General features: G+C 36.6%; 1 protein-coding gene across 2 annotated transcripts in view; it reads left to right on the top strand.

Annotated features, from left to right (window-relative positions):
• The window catches only part of LOC132122326 (attractin-like protein 1), a 92,213-nt gene that overhangs the window by 34,073 nt on the left and 33,495 nt on the right, over positions 1 to 24,645 (top strand). For both annotated transcript variants that reach the window (XM_059532433.1, XM_059532432.1), the window contains exons 21-25: positions 1,668 to 1,720; positions 4,486 to 4,580; positions 4,701 to 4,779; positions 7,082 to 7,239; positions 17,345 to 17,406. In XM_059532433.1, the coding sequence (XP_059388416.1) occupies positions 1,668 to 1,720; positions 4,486 to 4,580; positions 4,701 to 4,779; positions 7,082 to 7,239; positions 17,345 to 17,406 (447 nt within the window). The remainder of the gene's footprint in view (positions 1 to 1,667; positions 1,721 to 4,485; positions 4,581 to 4,700; positions 4,780 to 7,081; positions 7,240 to 17,344; positions 17,407 to 24,645) is intronic.

Genomic DNA, 24,645 nt, shown 5'->3' with positions numbered 1-24,645 from the left:
AATATGTTTTACCAAAGCACTTAGTAAAAAGCACAAAACTCAGTTACAGGATTTGTTTGTGAATCGGATTGTTTGTTTTTGCATGTAACTTGTGAGGACAACTCAATAGAAACCTTTTTTTTTTTTTCATGCATATTTTATTTTATTACATTCAATACAAACCCTAAAGCCTTATTTGGTTGAACTGCACAATTGTAATGCATTTGCATACTTACATAAAGTATTTTTCTGGCCGCGTAATGCATGTGAACTGGGAACATTATGTTAGATTCGCTCCATAGTAACTAGTCCAGAGCCTGACATTCTGCATTAACTATAACATTGCTTAATTTACTTGTTAAAAGTGGCTTTAATGATTGATTGCATTTGCACTTCAGATATGCTTACAGGACAATGTCGTGAATCGAAAGTGAATTCCCTCTGTAGAAACTAAGTGGCAAGTATGCTGTGAGGAGAGGGAGTGAGCGAGTTGTGCTCTCAAATGAATGCAGACTCTAATTGGACCGTCAGTTCCTGGCTCAGAAGAGCAACAAGATGTGTAATCTGCTTAGGCTGGTGGAGAGCTGGGCCGACAACGCTGTGTTAATTGTTTAGGGTGTTAGAGATTGAGGTAGAGGAAGCTTTGGGCTGTCTCCTGGCACTCTCTAATGAAGCTGAGGAAATAAAGGACTCCAACAACAGAGTGGATTACATAATCTGCCTTAGTATGGAAAGGGACAAAGATACCACATGCACCACACAAATTCAAACATTTTGTGATACAAATACAACAAATAAATAAAGACCTTTTCTGTTAATTTACTACCATTTTTCTATTTAGAGGTTAAAAAGAAATGTTAAACATTTTTTATAATATAAATGGTAGCAGTATGCAGATATCATACAAACGCTAAGTACTGGCTACGTTATCATGGGTTTGATGCATGATAGTGGCAGTAGGATGGATTTTTTTTCTTCCGGATATTATAATGTTACATAAGTAGTCACTGACCTTTGTACTGTATTGCAACATACATCATCAGAGTGTAACAGATTAGTAAAAAGAAAATCATTTAGTGCAGGGACTTGGGATTGTTTTTTGAAATGTGGGCTTTGCATATGAATATGAGGTTCGGAGAAGTCCTGCATATGTCACCAGAGATGTTTGGTTATGAAATTTTGATTAAGGTCAGAAATTTTCTAAAATGAACCATGCATGGATGAATTTTGCACAATAAGATCTGTAAATATAAATAGTGAACATTTTTGCAATATTTAATAGATTCAGTGTTTAAGAAAGTTTTTTAGCATATGCAAAAGAACTTATTTACAAAATAAGCTATGTGATTGGTTGTCTAGTTGGTTTTTAGGAAAAACAATGGATGTTCATATGCATGTGTACATAGATATGCATAAAAAACACAGATGTACAGATTTGATATACAAAAATATACCCCTGATAAAAATATTGAACCCTAAAAAAAAGAAAAAAATCTCGATCCTTATTTTATTTTTCTTATTTTAAATTAAGTAACAGCCTTTTTGTTTTCTTGTTTCGAAGTCCATTTATTCATTTTTAGTGTTTAGTAATTATTATGACATTTGCATGTTCAGATTCATGAATCAGATATCGCATTCTCATTACTTCATGTACTTCATCTTAATTGTTTTTTTTCCTTTCTCTGCAGTTGTGATTCAGAAAACCGTTACCTTGGCAACCCCCTCCGAGGAACCTGTTATTGTGAGTATGCTCTGTCTGAACTCTGACCTTAACGTAATCCTGTTATACCTTGAAAATTCATCAGACTCTGCAGACACTTTCAAACTCGGAGGCTGTCTGCCATTTAATGAAATTAGACTCAGGGGGCTTACGATGCTGGGAAGCCATGCGCTGATGCACAACCACACAAGATAAAAGAGGTGGATGAGACATTCTGATTTGTCAAAAATCAAAAAGTAGAGCTAGATCTCTTGAGCATCTCAGAAGATCTGCAGCAAACAATGTTTGATTGTCTGTGCAGGGCTCAAATGCACAGCACTAGGGGGCAGTCTTGTAGTATATCAGAAGCTGTGTATTCTTTGGGTATACATCTGTGTTCCTCTTTCACTTTTTTTGCAGTTACTATCAGCAGTCATCATGGAGTTTGAAAAGGCTAAATGCAGTCAGTAGCATTTAGGACATCAAATTTCACTCCATTTGCAAATCCGGCCAGCATTATCCCCGTTGTCATCAATCAGGATTAAATAAAGCCTTCAATTCATCAATCAATTTCCATCCACTCCTCTCCCTCTGTGTCTGTTAGGTGAAGTGCATGTGCTCGCAAGCTTCTGGCTCAATTGCTATTTAGAAAAAAAGTGTACTACGCGCCCGTATTTTCTCAAATAGTGTCCTGTAGGGGGAAGTGTTGCTGGAGAGTGGGCCGTAGGTGACGATATGAGACTGGTGAGAGTGTCAAGCCCTGTCAGAGTGTGTAAGCAAATGATTCAAACTGATTAAAGACACAAGAGCAGAAGTTTGGTGAATGTGGATCCAGTAGGAAGTGTGAGCTTTCTCACACATGCAAGGTCTGACTTGTGCATTTCCGGAAGCAGCATTAGCACAAGCGCACTCAGTTTGTTCTGTCAGTGTTACTTGACTCACCAGCAAAGGACTTTGATCCTGTAAAAACGGACTTCTGACCCAGAAAGACCTATTGTTCATGCATAATTTTCTCCTATTGGTTTACACTCACACTCTGCCTGCTGACCAGCTCTCCTTGTATTTGCAGTGGGCAGCATCTTTAATGACCTGAATGGAGTGCATTGCTATGGTTTCTGTTGTGTTTTAATGTTGAAATGGAAATGTAATGTTTCCATTTTAGCATTACAGTGTTCTACCTTAGTGGGTTCAGTAGATTCAGAGTAATGTATTTACTTTAGGACACTTAATCCAGTGCACAAGAAAAAAGTCAGAAGCTACCACAAGCCATTTTTGCATGTTGTTTGTGACAATTTATAGACATTTCAAAACACAACTTTTAAGAGACACTAGACTTGGGTTTAGGAGAAATAAAACGCTTACCGTATTAAGTCTATATACACTACCATTCAATGGTTTGATTAATTGTTACAATATTTTAGTTTTCACTGTATTTTTGATCAAATAAATGCAGCTTTGGTAAGGATAAGAAACTTCACCAAAACAAATAAACTTCTGTCATCATTTAGCTACCCTTACTTTTCTCTTTCTTCTGAATTTCTTTTTTTTTTCTTCTTTTCTGTTGAATATAAAAGGATATTTTGATAAAATAATCAGTGTTAACCAAAACTGTTTGGGTACCTACTTTCTTCAAATTATCTTTTAATTGTTTAAATTCTACAGAAGAACAACATAAGGGTAAGTAAATGACAGAAGTTACATTTTTGCTCTGACTATCCTTGTAGAAGTGTGTTTGAGAGAATGAATTCCAGATTTGGCAACAATCAGACAGAAGAATGATCACGTAATTGGTGCACACAGTCTATGATTAGTTGTGTATGGTCTTACACAATAGTTGAGAACATGAAACTTTGTGAAGCATGCAGGATGACAAGTTTCTGGCTTGGACTTAAATGTTTAAATGGCTGCCATTCCTCTCAGAACAGCTGTCTAACTTGTGAAACTCACTGACCATTCTGTTTCATCTGTGGAAAAAATCCAGCATATATCACCTTAATGCTTAAAGTGCAAGCTGGTGTATGGTTTTGTCACCTATAGATAATTGCATCAGAAACTAATTTTAAGAAGTGACATTGACAGGCTGATTTAATGAAAAGAAGGACTGATGCTCATACACTACTCAGTGTCTGAAAGCTACATGATCTTTCAAGCAAAAATATAGGAAATGTGTGGAACCATGATGCTTCCATGTCTCATCTGAATTGATTCAAACCTTATAAAGACATATTTCAAGTTGATGGGGAGTGAAAGAGATGTTTACAATGCCATATTGTGATTCACACAAACAGCTGTTCTCTTAGAGACGCCTGTGGCAGCATTCAGTCATTTAACAGCCCAGGAGTTAAGAAAACAATCCAGACATTTCTTTGTCTTTGAAACAATGCTTTAAGAGACCTTGAGAAAGAAAAAAAACTGTACCTTAGGATATTCCTGGTCAAAAATTGGGAATTTATTGTTTAGTCTTAAACTTTTAAACCTTTAGGCCTAGTTCTGGTAAAGGATAACAAGTTATTTTATGTAACTATGAAGCATAGATTTCAAATACTTGTAGATGTCATAAAAACAATTGAGCTTAATCAGAATGCATGCTTATTAAAGTAATGACACACTTAGAAAGGAGGTATTAATTTAGTGCAATTAAAGTGACTGATGATTCATGTAGCTCTTCAAAGTTGCCCTCTTATTTTAAGAGTGAATGGGCACAGCTCTTTCGTGATGTTGTTTAAATGGAAACTTTCAACCATTAACTTTACAGAGTTAAATGATGTAAAATGTGGTTATTAACAATAGGGTTTTGATCTGAACAGATAACTTGCTGATTGATTACCAGTTCACCTTCAGTCTGCTTCAAGAAGATGACCAGCACTACACTGCCATTAACTTCATGGCCACTCCTGAGCAGGTCAGTCATTGTCTACTTATCTGAGAACAGAAGCAACCGAATGGTTTGACCAGATTGTTAGTTTGTCAAAAACCATATAAAAGACATACTGAAACTTCCTTTTCTCTTTCCACTTTGTAGACCAGCAAGAACTTGGACATGTCCATCAATGCATCAAACAACTTCAATCTGAACATCACTTGGTCAGTTGGGTCAACAGGTACTGACTACTCTTCTCCTCTGCTGAATATTTACCTTTGTTTTGTTGCAGAAAAGTTATTGCTTTTGTAGTATTAAAGTAATATGTTGGCTGGGCAAATATTTTTCCTTTTTTTGCTTTTACACACTCAACAGCAGGTTGCCACACACTCAACAAACAGGAGACACATTTCAATATACCTTTAAGAGGTTTTACAGTCTAAAAGCTGTCAGCATATTTAAAGCACCAGATAAAACAATAATAATAAATATATATTTAAAGTATTCTAATACTTCAATTCTGCAAGAATGCATTAAATTGATCAAATAACAGTAAAGACATTTTTATAATTCCAGACTAATTCTGTTTCAAATAACTGCTGTACTTTTTAACTTAATATTCATCAGAGAATCCTGAAAAAAAAGAGATGTTGCTAAAAATTCTGGTTTACCAACACAGGAGAAAAAGCATTTTAATATAACAAAATAAGGGCGTTCACACTTGGCATCTTTTTGACAACAAAAAGTTGACAAGCATTTTTTTTAGTAAAATAAAAAGCTGGCAGTGTTTTGGTTACAATTAGCAGCCGAGGGCGTCTTTTGTTGCTATAACAACAGCTGCAACTTCAGCCTAGCGCTGTGTGCTGCAGAAATGTCTGCTTTTGAAGTTAACGGGGAGGGTACACAACGACGTTGTGGGAGCGCAACATTTTACGGGGAGAAAACTATATGGTGGCTACAACAATTTAGTCCAGTAGCTCTGGTTGCATGATGCACGGATTGTGACATATGTTTTTTTAGACTAGGTAGTTTTGTACTCATATCATACAACTCCTTGTGCTCCGAAACTAGTACGATCTGTCTATCAGCTGTCTTCTTATTTATTTATTTATTTTGATTTTATGAAAACGACTCGCCACTCACTTATGATTGGTCAGATGTCAAAAAGGCACTTGACGTAGGGCATTTTTCAGAAAAGTAGAATTTTTTTTTTTTACTTAAAAAAAAAACGCTCTGAGCTGCAGAAAAATATGCAGGGTTTTAAAAAGCGCTCAGGACTTTTTTGAAAACACTGTTTACTCCATAGGATTATAATGTAAAACAGATGCTGGCAGCTTCAAAAAAGACGGCAAGTGTGAACATAGCCTAAAACATTTTAATAATATCTCACAATAGTACTATTTTTACCTGATTTTCTTTATCAAAAATTTAAAAAATCTTACTAACCTTAAAGTTTTGAATGCTGGCGTAAACAAGTCAACCTTACTAATCAGTTAGGTGTGCCTTGTTGACCGTCGCATGCATTCTCATGTTAGCATAATATCCTAATGGGTCTGACACAGAGATGCTAATGCATTCCTTGTTTGACTGCAGTGTGTTCCTGGGTGTGTTGGGTATTTTATAATTGACAGACACTCAAGGACGTCGCCATTATCCTCTATTGTTTATTTCTGTAATCACCTTTTCGTCCAAACAGTCACCAGCCATTTTTTTTTATGTGACTTTGACATTCACGCTCCTCTTTAACAGGTTCACTCCTCTCCTTCTCGACCTTCCAGCTCCCCTCTATTATTATTTGGAGTGGTGTCTTTCTGTTTAAAGACACTCTCCCCTGAGAAGGGCTTCTAACAATAGTCTTGCATGCGGCTCTGAATTCTGGGGCTGCAGCGTCTTCAGGAGCACTGAACGATTTCAATTAAGATAAACGTTGCCACGTAGTTGCATTTGGGTTGTCATTTTGAGGGCTTTGTTTCATAGAGCTGGTTTGGAATGACGATTGGTAGGACTTAAGTGTTTCACTAGACAACTTCAGGAAAGTTTACAAAGTCTTGATAAAATAGGACAAAGGCTGCTTTTCTTTTCAGCTCCTCAAGTCATTTTTTTTTGTTAAATTATGGTTTTATACCATGTTTCTCATGTTTAAAATAGATAATGAAATTGTTACACTGAGAGGTTGATTTAAAACTAATTTTCAGCCTTGTTGATGGTGCAATTACTTGTGCAATTCACTGGATTTGCATTGCTCTAAGTCACCCTTATTTAATTGCTTAGAAAGCATTAAGTGGCAGTCTAAACTAAATTTTAAGCATGCATCATTTTTTTTCAGTCTCCACAATAAATATAGGCAAAAAGATTTTTTTGTTTTTGCTCAGGGTTTTGAATAAGTAAGTATATGTATGCAGAACCTCCAACATGCAAAGGTCAATCTGTGACCCTTTATGGTCAATACTTAAATTAAGAGGAGTTATGAGGTGGATCAAATGCCATTTCTGAATGCCTCCTTTATTTATGAATTAATCTATCACATTCTTTAATCTTTACAGCTGGGACAATCTCTGGGGAAGAGATCCCCATCGTGTCCAAGACCCACATTAAAGAGTACAGAGACAGTTTCTCTTGTGAGAAATTCAGTTTTCACAGCAATCCCAACATCACCTTCTATGTATACGTCAGCAACTTCTCATGGCCAATCAAAATCCAGGTGAGGAAACATTTTGACTGGTTTGGCTTCTACTTGAATGCTCCTTTGTGAAATGAAAATCCACAAAAACAAGTGTTTCTAAAAAAAGATCCAATGTTCAAATATGGAAATCAATTATTCAGTTATGCAATGGGATAGGTTTGCATCTTATGGTCCATAAAATTGAATCAGCTCTTAAGTGGCAATGTGTTACTTTGCCAGATGCCTAGACGACGGACATAAAATGACTTGCTGGAGTAATGTGCAGACTGATGTTATATCATATATATCATAGAAAAACATTTATGTTGAATCTCCACTGGGGTATATTAGTCTTATTATGAAGGATGTTTGCAGTCTTTATTGCCTGGAATCAAACAGAAGGAAAGATATACATGCGAGTGCACAGGTAGTTTGGTTTTAGAAGGAAGAAAAATATCTTGTCAAGATGAAACATCTAGCCTCTATTTATCTGGAGCCATTTAAAACTTATAGTTATCCAAATTGTGTGTGTGTGTGTGTGTGTGTGTATATGTATGTGTGTATATACTAGGGCTGAAACAAGTCCTCGAGTAACTTGAGTAACTCGATTATAAAAAATGATCGCGGCAAATTCCTCTGCCTCGAAGCCTCTTTTAATTTATATTAAATCTCACGTCTGGTTCTTTCGCAATGATTTTTTAAATGTGACACAACGCGTTTACGTCATCCACAAAGCGGAAGGAGACACAAGCGCTGCATCAAATATCGCATACTGCAAGGAGTCAGCAGTGTTTTGATTTGAGGGCGTGGGCAAACGTAAAGAGAACGTCGTGGCGTGTGTCCATTGCAAGATAGAGCTGGCAGACCACAACTAGGGCCCTATGATTTCCGCGATGCAGAAAACGCAGAGGGAATCGCGGAATCCAGTCATAAAAACGGAATTTACAGTTTAAGGCGGAATGGCATGGAGTTTGCCAAATTTTGAATGAATTAATCAAAAAATAGGTCATTGCACTTGCATCAAATCACGATATGGGCTAATATCTGTAAATATTAAGCCGGAACAGTCTGTTTAAATATGAATCCTGCATTTTCTGCGTGTCTCTGTTAATGAATGGAGCAGAAGCGCGTCTTCCTTTATTAACACACACTGAAGCGCGCGTGACGCTCCCGGTGATTTCAGCATCTGCTGTCTCACTAAATAAGGACGTGAACACATGAACAACATCTCCAGAACTGCTCTGACAGTCTCTTCATGAGCATTTGACCGTTTGATTTGAGTAAAACTAGCGTCACATCACATACACAGAACTGTAAAGGTACGTCAACCCGTCAAAATAAAAGTCTGGTTAAAGACTATTGTTCAGCAGAATGTACATAGCCTACCACTAAAAAAAAAAAATCTTTAATTTTTTTCTTTTAAGGTTTAATCACACAACATTTCTTCCATGTTTTATATTTAATAATAAATCCCCCTTGTTTACCAAAAAGTTAAGTTAATAATCAATAATTAAAAGATAAATTAAATTAATGTTTTATGTGTTTAATGTTTAATGTGCAACTCAGAAAATGCTTTATTTAAAACCCCAACTGAATGACACTTAAATGCACTTAATTCATCTGTCAACTTTCTTGTCATTGTTCACAGTACAAGTACAGACAGAGAAACAATGGGTAATAATGGGTTTTAGACATGTTTATTTTTGATATATGCATTGCATTCTATGCATTTAAAAAATAAAAATATTTTTTTTCTAAAAAAGGAAACTTAGTTGTTCATTTTAAGAGACCTGTGACGGTCACGGAGGGACCGCACGTTCAACATGGACGTTAATACGCACAAACACACAGCGAGACTGTTTGGTGATACAAGAGTTTATTGTAATTATTGATCAGAGAGTGAATAAAATACCTGCAACACTCAGGCCACACTCTCCACTGCAGAAACGAACACAGACTACCTTCCATTACAAAGACATTCACATTAATACTGGTGGCCAGCACCATTACCACATGTGGAGGGACAAACTCACAGAAAACACTTTACACATGTTCCCTTAAATATACAGAGTCTGAAAGAAACATATTGCAGACCTGCCAACATGTACGCATTTTTCGTACTCTGCACGCATTTTGACCCATAAGTACGCTTGTACGATTCGCTGCTCTCTAGGTACGCATTTTGTTGCTTCTCGCATTTCGCCGATTTCAGTTTCTATGCAATCTATGACGCTGATTCTGCCACTGATCCACAGCGTGTAAGTGGAGTGAAAAGCTTTAGGCCAATCAGAGCGGTGCATGTTAACCCGCCGCCCACCTGCCCCTCCTATCCACAAGCTTAGTTGGCAGTTAGAAAAGTGGTGGAATGGCTTGAAATCTAGAAGGTTTTAGACAGGCCAGGTGCTGATGAAGGTAAGATAAAGGTAACACTTAGGCTATGTTTAGCATAATTGAATTTATGAACATTAAAAATGACCTTGACATCATAACAAGCAGTCCAGCTGTGACGAGTTCAGTTCACGCGTTCATGTAGGCTAACACGTAAGGGGGGCGCTGCCAATAACGCACCTAAAAGCTGTCACAAAGAACAGGCAAAAGTAATGATTATGAATATTTTATATTTTATGAATATAATTATTAATAAACAAGTGTTTTCTGTATCAATGTCGTGTCGACTGCAAAGATAAAGTTAACGATGCTGTCTCGCTATCTTCGCAGTAGTGAGCGCGCCAGAGAAATGCAAATTTCATACGGATTAACGTTACATAAGCAGAGAGCAGTCTGTTTTCTTTCATTTTTAATTGTTCTGTTCAACCATCTTGAGTCGGTTAACGCGTATACGCGTTATGAGTCATTTTCTCCTGATAACCCCGAAAAGAACTTAAATTACACTTTCAGTTTTGATCGTACAGATAAGATCAATACATCAATCGAATCTGTAAACGGTCTACTTTATTTGTATACAGACATAATAACAACAAAACTTTGTGCACTTATAAAATAAAGATAACAAGCAAGATGTGCTGTCTGCAGCCTTTGTCTGCACTGATCTTCATTTACAAACACGTCATTAAAATGAACTGTAACTCCGTGAATACTCAACGAAGAGACATGAGAGATATATCTATAGAAAGCCTGACATGTCTACTTTTGAACTAAACAAGTGCTGCCGAAAATATTCTGTGATAAAGTAATCCATATGAAAACAACGCGATGTCCGTTTTTCACATCTCCCTTCATTATCTTCTAATTCGACCACGCCCCCGCGCTGAACGCTCTATTCAGATTCTAATGTTAAATAAAGTTTTTTTTATTTTACTGTTTGCTTCGCGATAAGAGGAATAAGATATAATTCACCCCAAAATGTGATTTGGTTGAGTATTTGAGATTTGGATTTCCTCAGAAAAAAAGAATGAAGCACTTTATTCAGCAGAGATAATAAACTTGAGTCTCTTATTATTTATTTATATACTTGTACTAGTTTCCACATAACGTGTAAACATTTTACTAGTTAGACTTTTTCCAAACTATAATTCCTGACTAAATATTTAATCAAGTGAAACATTATGAAGTTTCAATAACAATATGCAATACTATACCATTCAAAAGCTTGATGTAAATAATATAAACGTAACAAATAAATGTAACGGTAACAAATGTAACAAACAATGCTGTTCTTTCAATTTATCCCCCCAGAAAAAAACTGAAAAAAAAAAAATTCTCCGCTCTTTTCAACATTAATAATAATCTATTAATATGAGCACAGAGATGTTTAGTTCTCTGGTGACAAGACAAGTCATGATTGCCTCCAAAGGCAGCATTTGTTACAAAGAGACTTTCACTGATGCACTACTTAAAAAAGCCACATCTGAAACCTTTAACAAGTTAAACAAAGCAAAAGTTTAAACACTTTGCATATAAAATTATAAAAGAAATTGTTTGTTTTTAGCAAACTGATTATGATTTTGATATAACTGCTGGTTTTGCACATTTATTTAATGTTTTGATTTATTTATTTAGAAAGAATGTCCTCAGTTTACTTTTATTTCTGACAAGATTTTCAGGTGGAAGAAGTTTCCATGGGCTATGCCTCCTGTACAAAATGTTCGGAGTGATTGCAGTAATTGTATAACATTTATGATCTACTTGTATATGTTATGGAGTAACTTATAAATCTTAATTGGTGAAAGGATATTATGTGTATAATATGTATTATAGTGTTAGGTATCTCATAGGTTTCTCACTGGTGTGTGTGCAATGGTGGAGCATACATTGGCGGTGGGCTGTCAGGTTCTCACGTGCGTGCGTGGGGGGGGAATTGTAGTACTCATAAAATTTCTTCAAGGTTGGCAGGTATGCATATTGGCATGATGTTCTACTTAATAAATCTACTTTGATGTTATTAATTTCGTTCACATTAAACAGGAAATAACAGCAACAACTCGGCCACATTGCCCCTGAAACCCCCACGCTCAATTAATACATGCTAGATTCCCACCCTAAGCGGAACCAATAATTCCTGCCATTGTTTCTTACCAGGACTCTAAAAATCACGGGACAAACGCTACACGGGAACAATACACATAGTTTACAGGTATTTCATTCACTCTCTGATCAATAATTACAATAAACTCTTGTATCACCAAACAGTCTCGGTGTGTGTTTGTGTGTATGTGTGCATATTAACGTCCATGTTGAACGTTGATGGACGTTAATACGCACACATACACCCTTCGGGACCGTCACAAGACCCAGGAGTCTTATTTTCTCTTGCATAATTAATATTGCACTTTAAGCAAAAACACATTTTATCCGATTACTTGATTAATCGATGGAATTTTTGGTAGAATACTCGATTACTAAAATATTCGATAGCTACAGCCCTAGTATATACACATACAGTACAGACCAAAAGTTTGGACACCTTCTCATTCAAAGAGTTTTCTTTATTTTCATGACTATGAAAATTGTAGATTCACACTGAAGGCATCAAAACTATGAATTAACACATGCGGAATTATATATGGAATTATATACATAACTAAAAAGTGTGAAAAAAATGAAAATATGTCATATTCTAGGTTCTTTAAAGTAGCCACCTTTTGCTTTGATTACTGCTTCGATTACTGCTTTGCTTCAAGAGGTAGTCACCTGAAATGGTCTTCCAACAGTCTTGAAGGAGTTCCCCGAGAGATGCTTAGCACTTGTTGGCCCTTTTGCCTTCTGTCTGCGGTCCAGCTCACCCCTAAACCATCTCGATTGGGTTCAGGTCTGGTGACTGTGGAGGTCAGGTCATCTGGCGCAGCACCCATCACTCTCCTTCTTGGTCAAATAGCCCTTGATGCCTTCAGTGTGACTCTACAATTTTCATAGTCATGAAAATAAAGAAAACTCTTTGAATGAGAAGGTGTGTCCAAACTGTGGGTGTGTACTATATATGTGTGTGTGTGTGTGTGTGTGTATATATATATACACATATTAGTTATAAACTGTAATGATATTTCACAACATTGCTAAATGATTTGGTCAAAATAAAAGGAATCTTGATGATCTCCAGACTTTTGAATAGTAGTGTGGCATGAATGACCAGAATCACTGCAGCCGTTTGAGACCATTGAGACTTAAGGAAATGTGCTGCAACAGAGTCTTATCCACCCTGACAGTCCCCTCCATTTCTCTGTCCTCTGAACATTGCTCTGAGTGTGCCGCCCAAGGCTCGATGACATCAGCACTACATTATATGGTTGTGTGGCTGGCTCTAATCAAGACCGTGCGGTAGAATATCCTCAGCTCTGTGATCAGACATAGATGTGATCTGGCATTATGAACTTGCACCCCAGCTGTGACTCTGGTTTTAACAACATAATACTTCAGTGTGAAATGACATTACTTAGACTTGTTAGACTTGGACACCGTCACAGAGCATATGTAACCAAGCATTCCCTTTCATTGAGCTGTTCTTAGATTCTAAGGAAGTGATTCTGAATTCTTGGGCATTATGTATGATGTAGTTGACTCTTTGGAATATTTTGGTTTATTTTTAAAACATCTTATTTTACGTTTTATTTTATTATTATATTATTATAGCATTCTTTAATATTTAGAATTAGTCTAGTTAGTTGTCAGGTAATATTAATTTTTTTGTTTTTATTTTTTTTTTCAGTTTCATATCAATTAACACTAAATGTTATAACATTGTCAGTTAACAATGACAACACTGTTTGGGACTGAACAAATTAACCATTGTTCAAGGCAACCAGTATTTCTACTTCTCTATACATTTATTGATTTAATATCAATGAACAATCAGCTAGTAATAATGGTAGTGATTCGGATCCTGTTCCACCATTTTGTCCAACCAACTTTTCAAAAAAAAAAAAATTATATTTCCATACAAAATATTTAGAATCAGTCTGTATGTCCGTAAAGCATAACAAGTTATTGTGTCTTTAGGAATCTTCAGGAAAAGTAGTTTAGCTAACTGTGCTGGTGGTGACACATTATAGTTTTTATTATGCTAGACAAACCATGAATGGTTTAGTTCAGAATATTACTTGTAAATTAAATAAAAATAAAAAATGTTTGTAATTTGCAGATAGATAGAAAGAGCAGGCATATTAGTCTGTATGCTTATGTCACTGGTAGTTGGTGTACACTGGGTAATGTCTGCTCCCTGATGTCTTTTCCTAAATGACTAGTCCCTGAAGGAAAAAGTAATAACCTTCTATATTGGTAATAAAATATATTACACAAAATTTGATAAACACTTATAGCAGCCCTTTAGAGGGTTCGATGTTGAACAGGTTTTGTGTGCCTAGTGAAGCTATTTATAAAAAAAATATGCACCACAATAAAGGAAGATTTCATCTGGTCGATATCCATATGGTTTATAAAGATAACCACCACAAATCCTCTCAACCTTTCTGTCGTTCATTACCATTCGCCAGCTGTGCACAGAGACGCTCAGATAGTGCACGTCATTTGTTGTTGCGACTATCTCCAACAGCGAGAATACACCTAATATTGATCTGCATTCATTCCTCTGTTACTCTTATCACGTATGAGATGAGTTCCTCTGATAAGGTTCATTTATTTACGTTGGTCTTGCTGACCTTCATCTCAGTTGAGCTGTGTTCAAGCAGTAATAGTTTTCTATTAGATTTCCCAAAAGCAGAGGCACTTATTTACCACGGCGATGCATCATTAAATCAAATGGACCCCTGTGACACAGTGAGCTCTCTCTCCTTTGATGTTTATGATCAGAAAGTGTGATCAGTATTTATTAGCTTACTGAGGAAATTGGGACTGTGAAACTATGCACATAAGAGGACCCCGACCTCTCTGAAAGCATCAGATATTAGATATGGAGAATTGAAGTGCTCTCGTTGTGCAGGAAACCCAATATGACAAAACATTACTGCTGTCTCACCGTCTCATGGGTCGGTGTGAGGTCAGCCAGTATGAACAAGATAAATAATCCATTTCAGGCATGTATGTGTAAGCTTTATTTTATTTTATTTACTTTAATGCTACTATCCCACAACAAAACTGTTCAGTGAATGTAGTCAAATTCACAATAAATTAAGCCAAATTTTGAACCAACAATAATTTTATTTGAATGGATTTGTTGTAGTGTTGTTGTGTAAATTTAAATGAACTTTATGGTTACAAGATGCAAGTGCTAAGGTCTCCGCGAAATCTGAACTTAGGTTGTCTGCATCTGCTTACACACCACTGTGTAGTTTATTCTCCAAAAAGAAATAATAGTAATACTTATTATGACTATTATTATTTTCAATGTATATTAAATATGAATGTACTATATTTTATATAAAAATATAAAACATTTTATATACAGTGTACAGTGGTGGCCATAATGATTAGAACACTAGTATTTTCACCAGCTAAAAATGGTTTTAAGTCAGTTTCTATCTTTTGCTGTATTGTCATTAGGAAATATCAGTTTACATTTCCAAACATTCATTTTGACATTAAATGTAATAATCCAGTGAGATTTTTGTTTGCACAAGGAGTCTGACAGGAGATCTCACCCTCATCCAGTCTGTCTGGAATGACAAGAAGAAAAGAACAAACTAAGACTAAATCCAGAAGAACTGTGGCAATGTCTCCAAGATGCTTTATTATGTAATATATACATATATATTCATTATTATTATCACCATCATCATCATCATAGAATGCTTTAGGTTTGGACACAGATTTCACAATTTAGGTACAATGCAGAGTTGCTTGATACTCTCACAGTTTCCTCTCTCTACTTTATATTGTGTTTCATTAGGAAAGATTTTCCTGACAGTCTCAGATGCTTTGTTAGTGGTTCTGCATTCTACAGGAAGATGAGCAATTCCAGCCTATTTATACAATGATCTAATAGATGATAATTGATAAAAACAATCATAGTTAAATTCATGTTATTGACAGATGGCATTTTTTATATATAAGATAAAGAATGTATTGTATTTAAGCTCGAATTTGGAATAGGTTGGAATGAAAATTACTAAAAGTTAGAAACTGCTTGAGTCACAGCATAGTGAATGCACTGGAAAGTCATGAAGATAGTGGTGGTAGACTAACAAGGACAGCATTTCTTCTAGTATTCTAGCTGTAGGAGACTAGAACCTGTTTTCATACGTGTAAAAATGTATACTTTTTTTTTTTTTTGTAAAAAAAAATATGCAGTACCAAGAATTATTTTATTTGTATATGTTCTCATGTGATTTATCATGTCTGAATGACCTTATTTAGTAGAGTTAATGCCTTGTCTATGTGGTGCTTCCAAAGCATCGTTAATGGCACAACAAGGTACAGTCACACTGAGAGCAGTGACTTACCGAGCAAGTGGGGCTGCTGAACAACTGCTCTTTTCAGTCCCAGCATCTTGCTTGCTTGTCTTTGGGGACAAAAATGGTTCAGCCCTAATAGAGTGTTAAAGCTTTCTCCAGCTCTATCTTTAGCTCTAGTCGTGTTCCTGTGACAACGGCTTAATAAAATGAATGGGCTTTCCAAAGGACCTACCCCACTCTACCATTGTTGCATTATTCATCTGGTGAGTCAGGGTGACTTACAAATTCGTACATTTAGAACATTAATCCATTTACTTTTGCTGGGTATTTATCCAAGTAGTTATTTTCCTTTCCTTACGGGATGCTAAGGGAACACAGCTTTTCAAAAGTGTGGTGATGCTTAGTTATAGCCCTGTAGTATTCACTGCCAAACCCATGATGTCTCACTCAAACAAAGTGTCTTCTGAAACTTGGCCAAAAATGTAGCTTGTTGTCTAAACCATAGAGCATATCTATAAGCAGCACAAAACATATTCTGCTCCCACTTTATATTAGTTGTCTTTAACTAGTATCTATGTACATCCCAAAAAATAATTGTTAGGTACAGTGTACTCTTTATGTTCATATTATATTAAAAAACGTGTTTGTTGCTATTGAGGTAGATTATAATTAAGGTTAGGGACAGGTTTTGTGATATGTTTAGGTTTAAGGGAGGGATTAGGGTTAGGGTCAAAAGTGTAATTATAGATGTATTAGCAATAAAGAAATTGCTTCAGATACTTCAAAACTTCATGTGATATCATCATAAGGGATAGTAGTTTTACTCCAAAAATGAAACTTCTGTCATCATTTACTCGCCTCATGTTGTTCCAATCTCGTATGAATAAAAAAGTGAATAAATGATGACAATTTTTGGGTGAAATAACCTTTTAATCCCTGTGTGCAAAAATGAAGCCAAGTTGAATTTGCAATTACAAACTTTTATCCAACAATGTCATTATGTACATTCCTTGCCAGGTTGAGCTGCACCTGTACATTTAATTCTAATGTAAACCACAATCCCAAAAGGCAGACGTTTGGCATGTGGGTAATGCCTGAGGGATGTCAGTTCAGGTAGCCTTGAACAGCCATTATTGCCTCCATTTAAAAAGGGATGAGGAAGAAGAAAAAATGATGTACATGATGGCCCCTCAAGCAAAAAAAAATCTGTTACGACATTATCTCTTGTGAAGGACCCTAGCCGCAAGCAAATGTCTTTATCATCTTTTCATGTAAAGAGCTGTTCTTTGGTAACCTGTCACCCCATCATTTATCTCACTTTTGCTATTGTCCCTTCACAGATCGCCTTCTCTCAGCACAACAGCATTATGGATCTAGTGCAGTTCTTTGTGACATTTTTCAGGTGAGTGCTTGACATTTTCAAGGTGTGATGTAATATAAGTTGTCGTGACAGCATCTTTCAGCAGTTAAGCCCATGTAGAATCATTTAACAACAGCTTGCCTGTGTTGGATTCCTCAGCACATGATGTCTCTCATGCCTTTTCTCTTTTGGATTAATGAGTCAGTGCTAAGAGAGAGCTCTTTAGGCCAAGAGGAAATAAGACATACAGTAATTACATTTAATGTCCTTCAGCTTTACCTTCTTGCTTACACTATCATATTCAACCAAAGTCCTAAAGAATCTGATGTAATATGCTTTTATGCAGTCAAAATGGCGAAATATCATTAGAAAAAGATCCTTAGTCATTATTGTAGCAGTTGATTAACGGAATAGATCCCCCAAAAATGAAAATTGTCATTAATTAATCACCCTCCTTTTGATCTTCGTTCATCTTCAGAACACTAGTTAAGATATTTTTGATGAAATCTGAGAGATTTCTGACACTGCATAGACAGCAATGCAACTTCCAAGTTCAAGACCCAGAATGGTAGTAAGAATATCACTAAAAAAGGCTGTGACTTCAGTTGTGACTTCAGACTGCACTGTGGATCAGTGTTATGAGGCTTTTTGTGCACTAAGAACATTGCTGTTGAGCTACTGATGTCACATGGACAGTTTTAACAATGTCCTTACTACTTTTCTGGGCCTTGAACGTGAAGAAAGCTCTCAGATTTCATCAAAAGTATCTTAGTGTTTCCGAAGATGAACGAAGGGTTTGGAATGACATGAGGGTAAGTAATAAAATAATTTTCATTTTTGTCAATTTTGCCCTCATGCAAAACTCCCCATTTTGAGGATTCCTTCTGAAATGACTGGATTTTGCCTGATAATTTTCTAATAGCAATGGTAAATGTGTCTGTTTATCTTTAATGCATATTCCAAGTCTTTTAACCTGTTAGCCAGCACCCCCCATTATGGGACTCACAGCTGAAAGTGCTCTAACTAACTTATAATTGTAATAGTTTCCTACTTCAGTGTGTTACAAACATAATTGTGGTGTCTTTAGAAAGAAGACCCTTTGGGCTTCACTTTTTATCAACCAGATTTGTTAATGCTCAAAAATATTAAAAGTTATAGACACTAAAGTGCCTTGAATTTCTTTTACCACTCTTAAAAAATTTATTTTTGATATAAAAATACATGAAATAAGTCCTGGAGCAATCTAGAAAAGTAATGGGTTGAAAGCCACATGTCTCATGAGTTTCTATTTCAAATCTGAATAAAATATCATGAAAAATGAGACTCCTGCAAATATTTTTCTGAGACTATGTCTACACCCCCCACCCCCCCAAATATAAGAAAATATATTTCCCAATAGTATTGAAGGCTTCTACAAACCATTTAGTCAGTAAACATACCACTGCATAGTTTTTTTTCAATTATAAAACACTAGACATAAACTTAGACATCATATAAATGATTTATTTGAGCAGTAGAAAAATACAATAAGAATAATTTGAGTAAGAAAAATAAGAATAATAAGAAAAATAAAAAAAGATTTAACATTGTTTGCCAATATAGAACATCCTGAGATTGCTAGAGATGCATATTTTACAATGAATTACGATGCAAATAAGTGCTGATGTGCTGATGGCCACTTATACAGATGGTAATAACACAAATGTGCCGAAGTAAATAATCCACTCTCCCTATTCATATAGACGCGTTCACTTTGATAGCCGTGACCATTCAGTAATAGCGAGCTGATTTGGGCTGATTTGCACTCAAACAGATGGTAATCATGCACATACATTCACATTCAACATAAAACACACTCTCACATATATAAAAGCTCTCTAAAATAAAAAAGAAAGACAGGAATTTGCGATCGCTGTAAGTTCCGCCTCCATTAGCTGACAGGTGCGTCAGAGCGCGTCACCAGCTCTGAGGAGAGAGCGCCAAATTCAAATAAACTATTTTCCGCCTATTTTTCATTCATTCTTTTTTCCGGTGGATCGCCTCATTCTGTTTGTGACACTGTACGTTGCAAAACCGTGCCGTGTTTTTACTACCAAGACGCAGTTTTCGACCGTGAGTTATTCCATAACGGACGCAAACAATTCTCTCGCTGAAGAAATGAAATGTAAACAAAGGAATTATGATCCATATTACAACATTATTGCTTCGTTGGACTAAACGTGCTTCATGAGATGTCGTTCAGTGGACCCTTACCTTTCTAACTAAACCGGGATTTACAGCTGTGGATGTGTTTATGACTCGTTATTACGACGGATCTGGTATGTACAGCGTTTTCAATGTTTATTTTTTTATGTGAACTGCTTACACAAATGTAGCAAATACAGTCTTTATAAGCTTTCCATTGAAAAACAGCGATCTGTCGTCGATGCTTGAGGCTTAGATCTTTATAATGATACGTAGTTTGTCAAGATTAAATTTGTCCTGTTTCATTTAATCTATTCATAATCACTTGCATGTGCGTGTGGGAGAGGCTTTGAGAGGCTTTGAGGACGAGGGCGTCGGGGTGCAGGTTAACAGGTTAAAGAAAATTAATACCCAAGTAGAGGGAAATTAAAGTTTATTGAAAATCTTGATATCCATTCTAGTTCTTTTTGGTACTATATTACATAAAACTGTCCGATTTAGGAAAAAATACTTGTTGAGAGTCAAATAATTTCAGTACATTTTTTGATTCGGTTTATAAATTGAGTTGACTCATGGAGAGGAAGAATATTTATAATGACTTCAATCTTGTTCTGATTCTCATATGACGCTAACATATGACTTCAGAATATAATGCATACCACATAATACAATGAAACACATTAATGTTGCTTTTGTGTCTTTTTTAAAACTTGAAAACACATTTCAGCACCTTTTTAATTGCAATTGTATACAACCAGAACTTTTCTTAGAAAAAAATACAACCCGCATTTTCTTCAGAATTCCTCCTTTTTAAGCAGCACAGCAGAAATAGATTCATATCGAAATGTAACAAATTGAGGGTGAATAAGCAATGACAGCATTTTTGGTTTTGGCTGCACAGGATGAGACAAAATACAACTGAAAATGAACTTTTGATGTTGTAAGCAACTTGCTACCATGCAGTGCTTCATGCAGAACTGCTCTGCCCCCTCGTTTGTACGAGGTGTCATTGCCACAAGGTAGATCCGTCATCCTGATTTGTTAATTTCTGTGCAATTTCTTGATTTGTCATTAAATGCACACCTGTTCCCATTATGTCTTATCAGATTTGGTTGTTGAGGGGATCTTTCTGAATGTTCAATCTCTTGGTGCTGCTGCACCCTCTGGGTCTTGTCCTGGATTCAGATCATTGTCCTGGATTAGACACCCCCTCTGGAAGCTGGTGTCAAATGCTGATGCACTCCGACATGGGGGTCAATTTATGCTCCAAACAGTCATGTTATACAGCTCGCTTGCTTCTGACTGCCTGGGCAATCAGTTTAACTAGTTAGCTTCAAGCTTGACTTAGTGTGTGTGTATGTGTAGTCATCAACATTTGCAGCACAAGCATGCTTCCATTAATGCATCCGTTAGAAAATGTTTGTAATAGAAGCTTGGCATTTCCTTCTAGCAGTCTGCTTAATTCAAACGTACCTTCAGAAACACCTTCAAAAGCATCTGTTCACAAACATAATTTATTCTAATATAAGTGAAGAAGGAACACAGTCTTTTGAGGTGAATGAGAAACTGTCAGGTGTTGAAAACCATTCTGTCATCTGGGAAGTTCACATGCTGTTGTGGGAATGGTGCTCACGCATCATACAGGAAATTGCCCTAGCTTCAGTGCGCCTTCCCTTGACATCTAGAAGCAATAGGTGAGATGCTTCAGTGGATGTGTACTTGCCAGATTACTTGTTTTAACCTCATAAATTGCTGTGGAAAATGTGCCATGACAAGGTTTGGTTCAGCTGTCAAATAGGATAAAGTGTCAAACAATGATTTTTCTTCTCTTCTCTTTTTTCTTTTCTTTTTTTTTAAGCATTCATCCATAATAGTGTTCACCCCTCACATACACTACCGTTTAATATTTTTAAGTCAGTTATGTTAGAATATTAGAATGATTCTAAAGGATCATGTGACACTGAAGACTGGAGTAATGGCTGCTGAAAATTCACCTTTGCTATCACAGGAATACATTACATTTTAAAAGTTATTAAAATAGAAAGATACTGTATTTTATGATCAAATAAATGCACCCTAGGTAAATTGCAAACCCGAAAATTTGTGAACTGTTGTGTGTACTAGGGCTGCACGATGTGTCGTTTAAGCATCGATATCGCGATGTACAAATCCACGATAGTCACATCGCAGGTTGTGCGATGTAGGCTGTCGTAGTTGATCTGTTATTCATTAACTGTACGGGCCAGCTGCTCCCCGGCCCTTGACGAATGTAATTAGCGGATTAATTGCACAGCTTAACCATCATAGAGTAAAGGTTTATAATTTGCATGTGTTTTTAAGTCCTGTCAGTTTAACAGGGCAGAGAGAAAGAGAGTGCCAGAGAGAGAGGGAGCGCGAGAGAGAGCGCGAGAGAGCGCAGGAGAGCGAGAGAGAGGGAGCGCGAGAGAGAGCGCGCGAGAGAGCGAGCGAGCAACCCCCGGCCGCACGCTCACCATCTTCAAACAACACGAGCGGTGTTTTGCTCTCTCTCCCTCATGCATATTAATCAATTGACACGATGGTGTCAATGTTTAAATCACTTAAAATATCGCATAAAAATAAAATATCGCAATGTCATTTTTTTCTCAATATCGTGCAGCCCTAGTGTGTACTGTATCTCTCCCTAAGAAAGTGTCACTCTTTTAAAAAAACTAATATTTAGGCATCGTATTAAGGGAGGTACCAGTAGGTAGGATTTGTGCTGTCAATCAAGTTTCCTCCAATAAGCGGTTTCCTGATTTTATCAATGTGATTTGTGTTTTTATCCCACCGAGTCCGATAGCAAACTCATGACAGCTGGAATCAAGACTAGCCTCAGGCAGATTCTGTTCCATTACCAGGACAGCTAGAGATGGTCGCTGACAGTGTCTCCTCACATCTGCCCGAGTTATGAACCGCTTCTCCGAAATACAATAGATTACAAGTAGAAATAGACCAAAACTGCCACAGATGCTGCCTAACATACAAACCTGTTGTATGACTTTCCTCATAATATAATATTTCCAGTTATTGTAATCTAAAAAATGACCCTCTCTGTAAAAAGGGCTCTGCAGGGGGGTGTCAGAAATGTATCACTGATTGAGAACTTATCAATGTGCAATCTGAAATTAGAGTGGTTACAATGAGAAATAGCGAAAATGCATTTCCACCCTGTGAATGGCTTTTAACAGTCTCTTTGTTAAATGCAAGATAATGCATTTGGTTCAAATTCCTGCAATCCATTTGCTTTCATTTAATATCTAACGCATGCTGTTCAGTCTTCAGGATTCGACAAGAGTACCTCTCCTCGCAGGTTTGCTGTAACTGTCTCTTTTTATCCGTTCTGCATGTGGATTGCTTTATTCAGATGAGACGGGGATGTGCCTCTTGATTTCTGCATCTGCAAAATCACCAAAAATGTCCTTCAAATGATTTCAGTTCCCAGACATTTGCTCATTTACATGGAGCTCAGTGAGTCAGCAAACTGTGACGCAGAGTGATTTGACTACAAGTTTGACTAAACATTGATTGTAAGAGGGGTGTCATGCCATACAATCGTCCTTTGCATCCTACTCTCACTGCAATGAGACAGTCAGGGATGCCAAGAAGGCTAAAAATGGTTGCTCAATTGGCAGAAAATGAAATCATAAGGGGAATGACGGTGACATTTTTGTGTCATATGGTTTTGTTGATGTCAGTGGTCCTTAATGAGACTGAAGAAACTCATCTGGCCTAAGGGGAATGTGTGTCACCTTCATTGCATCGTTTGTATCTCCTAGTTCCTTTTCTGTTAGCTGTCCATTGCAATCTCTGACTTTCATTTTTTTGTATTCTGTTATTGAAGTCTAATGTTAATGTTGCAGAACATATGAACTGAACTAGAAGAAGAAGAAATTCATATCTTTGGAATAACACCTGCATTTTGCCCTAAAACGTTGGCTTCTCTGTTCTTCGTCCCACAGCTCATTCCACACCTTTCATACTGTCTTTAGCTTTGAATGTTCCCCAGATGCCACCTTTATTTGCTCACTTTTACTCAAGCCACCGAATGTACCGTCACACGAGGAGCGAGAACCTTTTAATTGCTTTATTTTTCATATTAGTTTGGATTCCAGGTGGAACCGCGGAGGGAATTAAGTCCTGTTTACTGCCTGCAATGCACCGGATGAAAGGCTTCGATCTGAAGGGGGATTTCTCCTGCACTGCTACTTAATCGAGCCATTCAAGTTTCTCTCTTCCCCATTCGTCACCAATTAGCTATTATCTTCAAACGAACCCAAGATGGTGTGCGTTTAAAAGCATTAAAAGGATTTCATCATTCTTTTTTTTTTTTCTCCACGTCTTTTTTTCATCTGTGCGAACCATGAATTAATTTCACACTCAGATGTTTACGAATGCTCACATATCTCCGTAAATACAGTCAGCAAAAGTAATTTCCTTACAATTCATGACTTTGCTGTTGGCGCAGATATTTAAGATTGTCCTTTTAAAGCACACTGCCAGACCATAACACTTGACTGAAAAGATCAGATTTCTCAGCTTGACCACTGGAAGGCCTTCTGCGAGTTTCAGAAATGTGTTGACATTAAACTTTTGTCCATTTACTTGAATTGAATCTTTTAAGTGGGATTATCTTTTATTGCACTGTAAAGTCTTTAACAAGATGCAACAAAGCAAGCAAAGTTTTGGCTTGGTTTGACCAAGTTTGGCTTTTCATATTTGCTGTCTGTTGAATGGTATAAGCATAAATCTGTCACTGAGCCATTCTTGCTCATAGTGCAAAACTATTTTTAACACTTACTAATGAAGACATATGAGATGAGAGGCAAGTGCTGCATTAAAGAAACATGAAGTTGTGTTTTATTAATGCAGCCCCATCGACACCTTGGCAATTGAATTGCCATTAGCTAGTACATTTTTGTACTGACTGCTAACTGCTTGCTCCAACATTAAGTTGTATTTGGATAAACTCCTCATAGTTTCACAGAAATCTATATAATATATAGATTTTGGGGAAGTCGTGGCCTAGTGGTTAGAGAGTTTGACTCCTAACCCTAACGTTGTGGGTTCGAGTCTCGG

The sequence above is a fragment of the Carassius carassius genome, chromosome 40, assembly GCF_963082965.1.
Source record: "Carassius carassius chromosome 40, fCarCar2.1, whole genome shotgun sequence".
Classification (NCBI taxonomy): Eukaryota; Metazoa; Chordata; class Actinopteri; order Cypriniformes; family Cyprinidae; genus Carassius; species Carassius carassius.
Note: the sequence above shows the minus strand (reverse complement) of the source record. Positions and strands in the feature narration are given on the sequence as shown.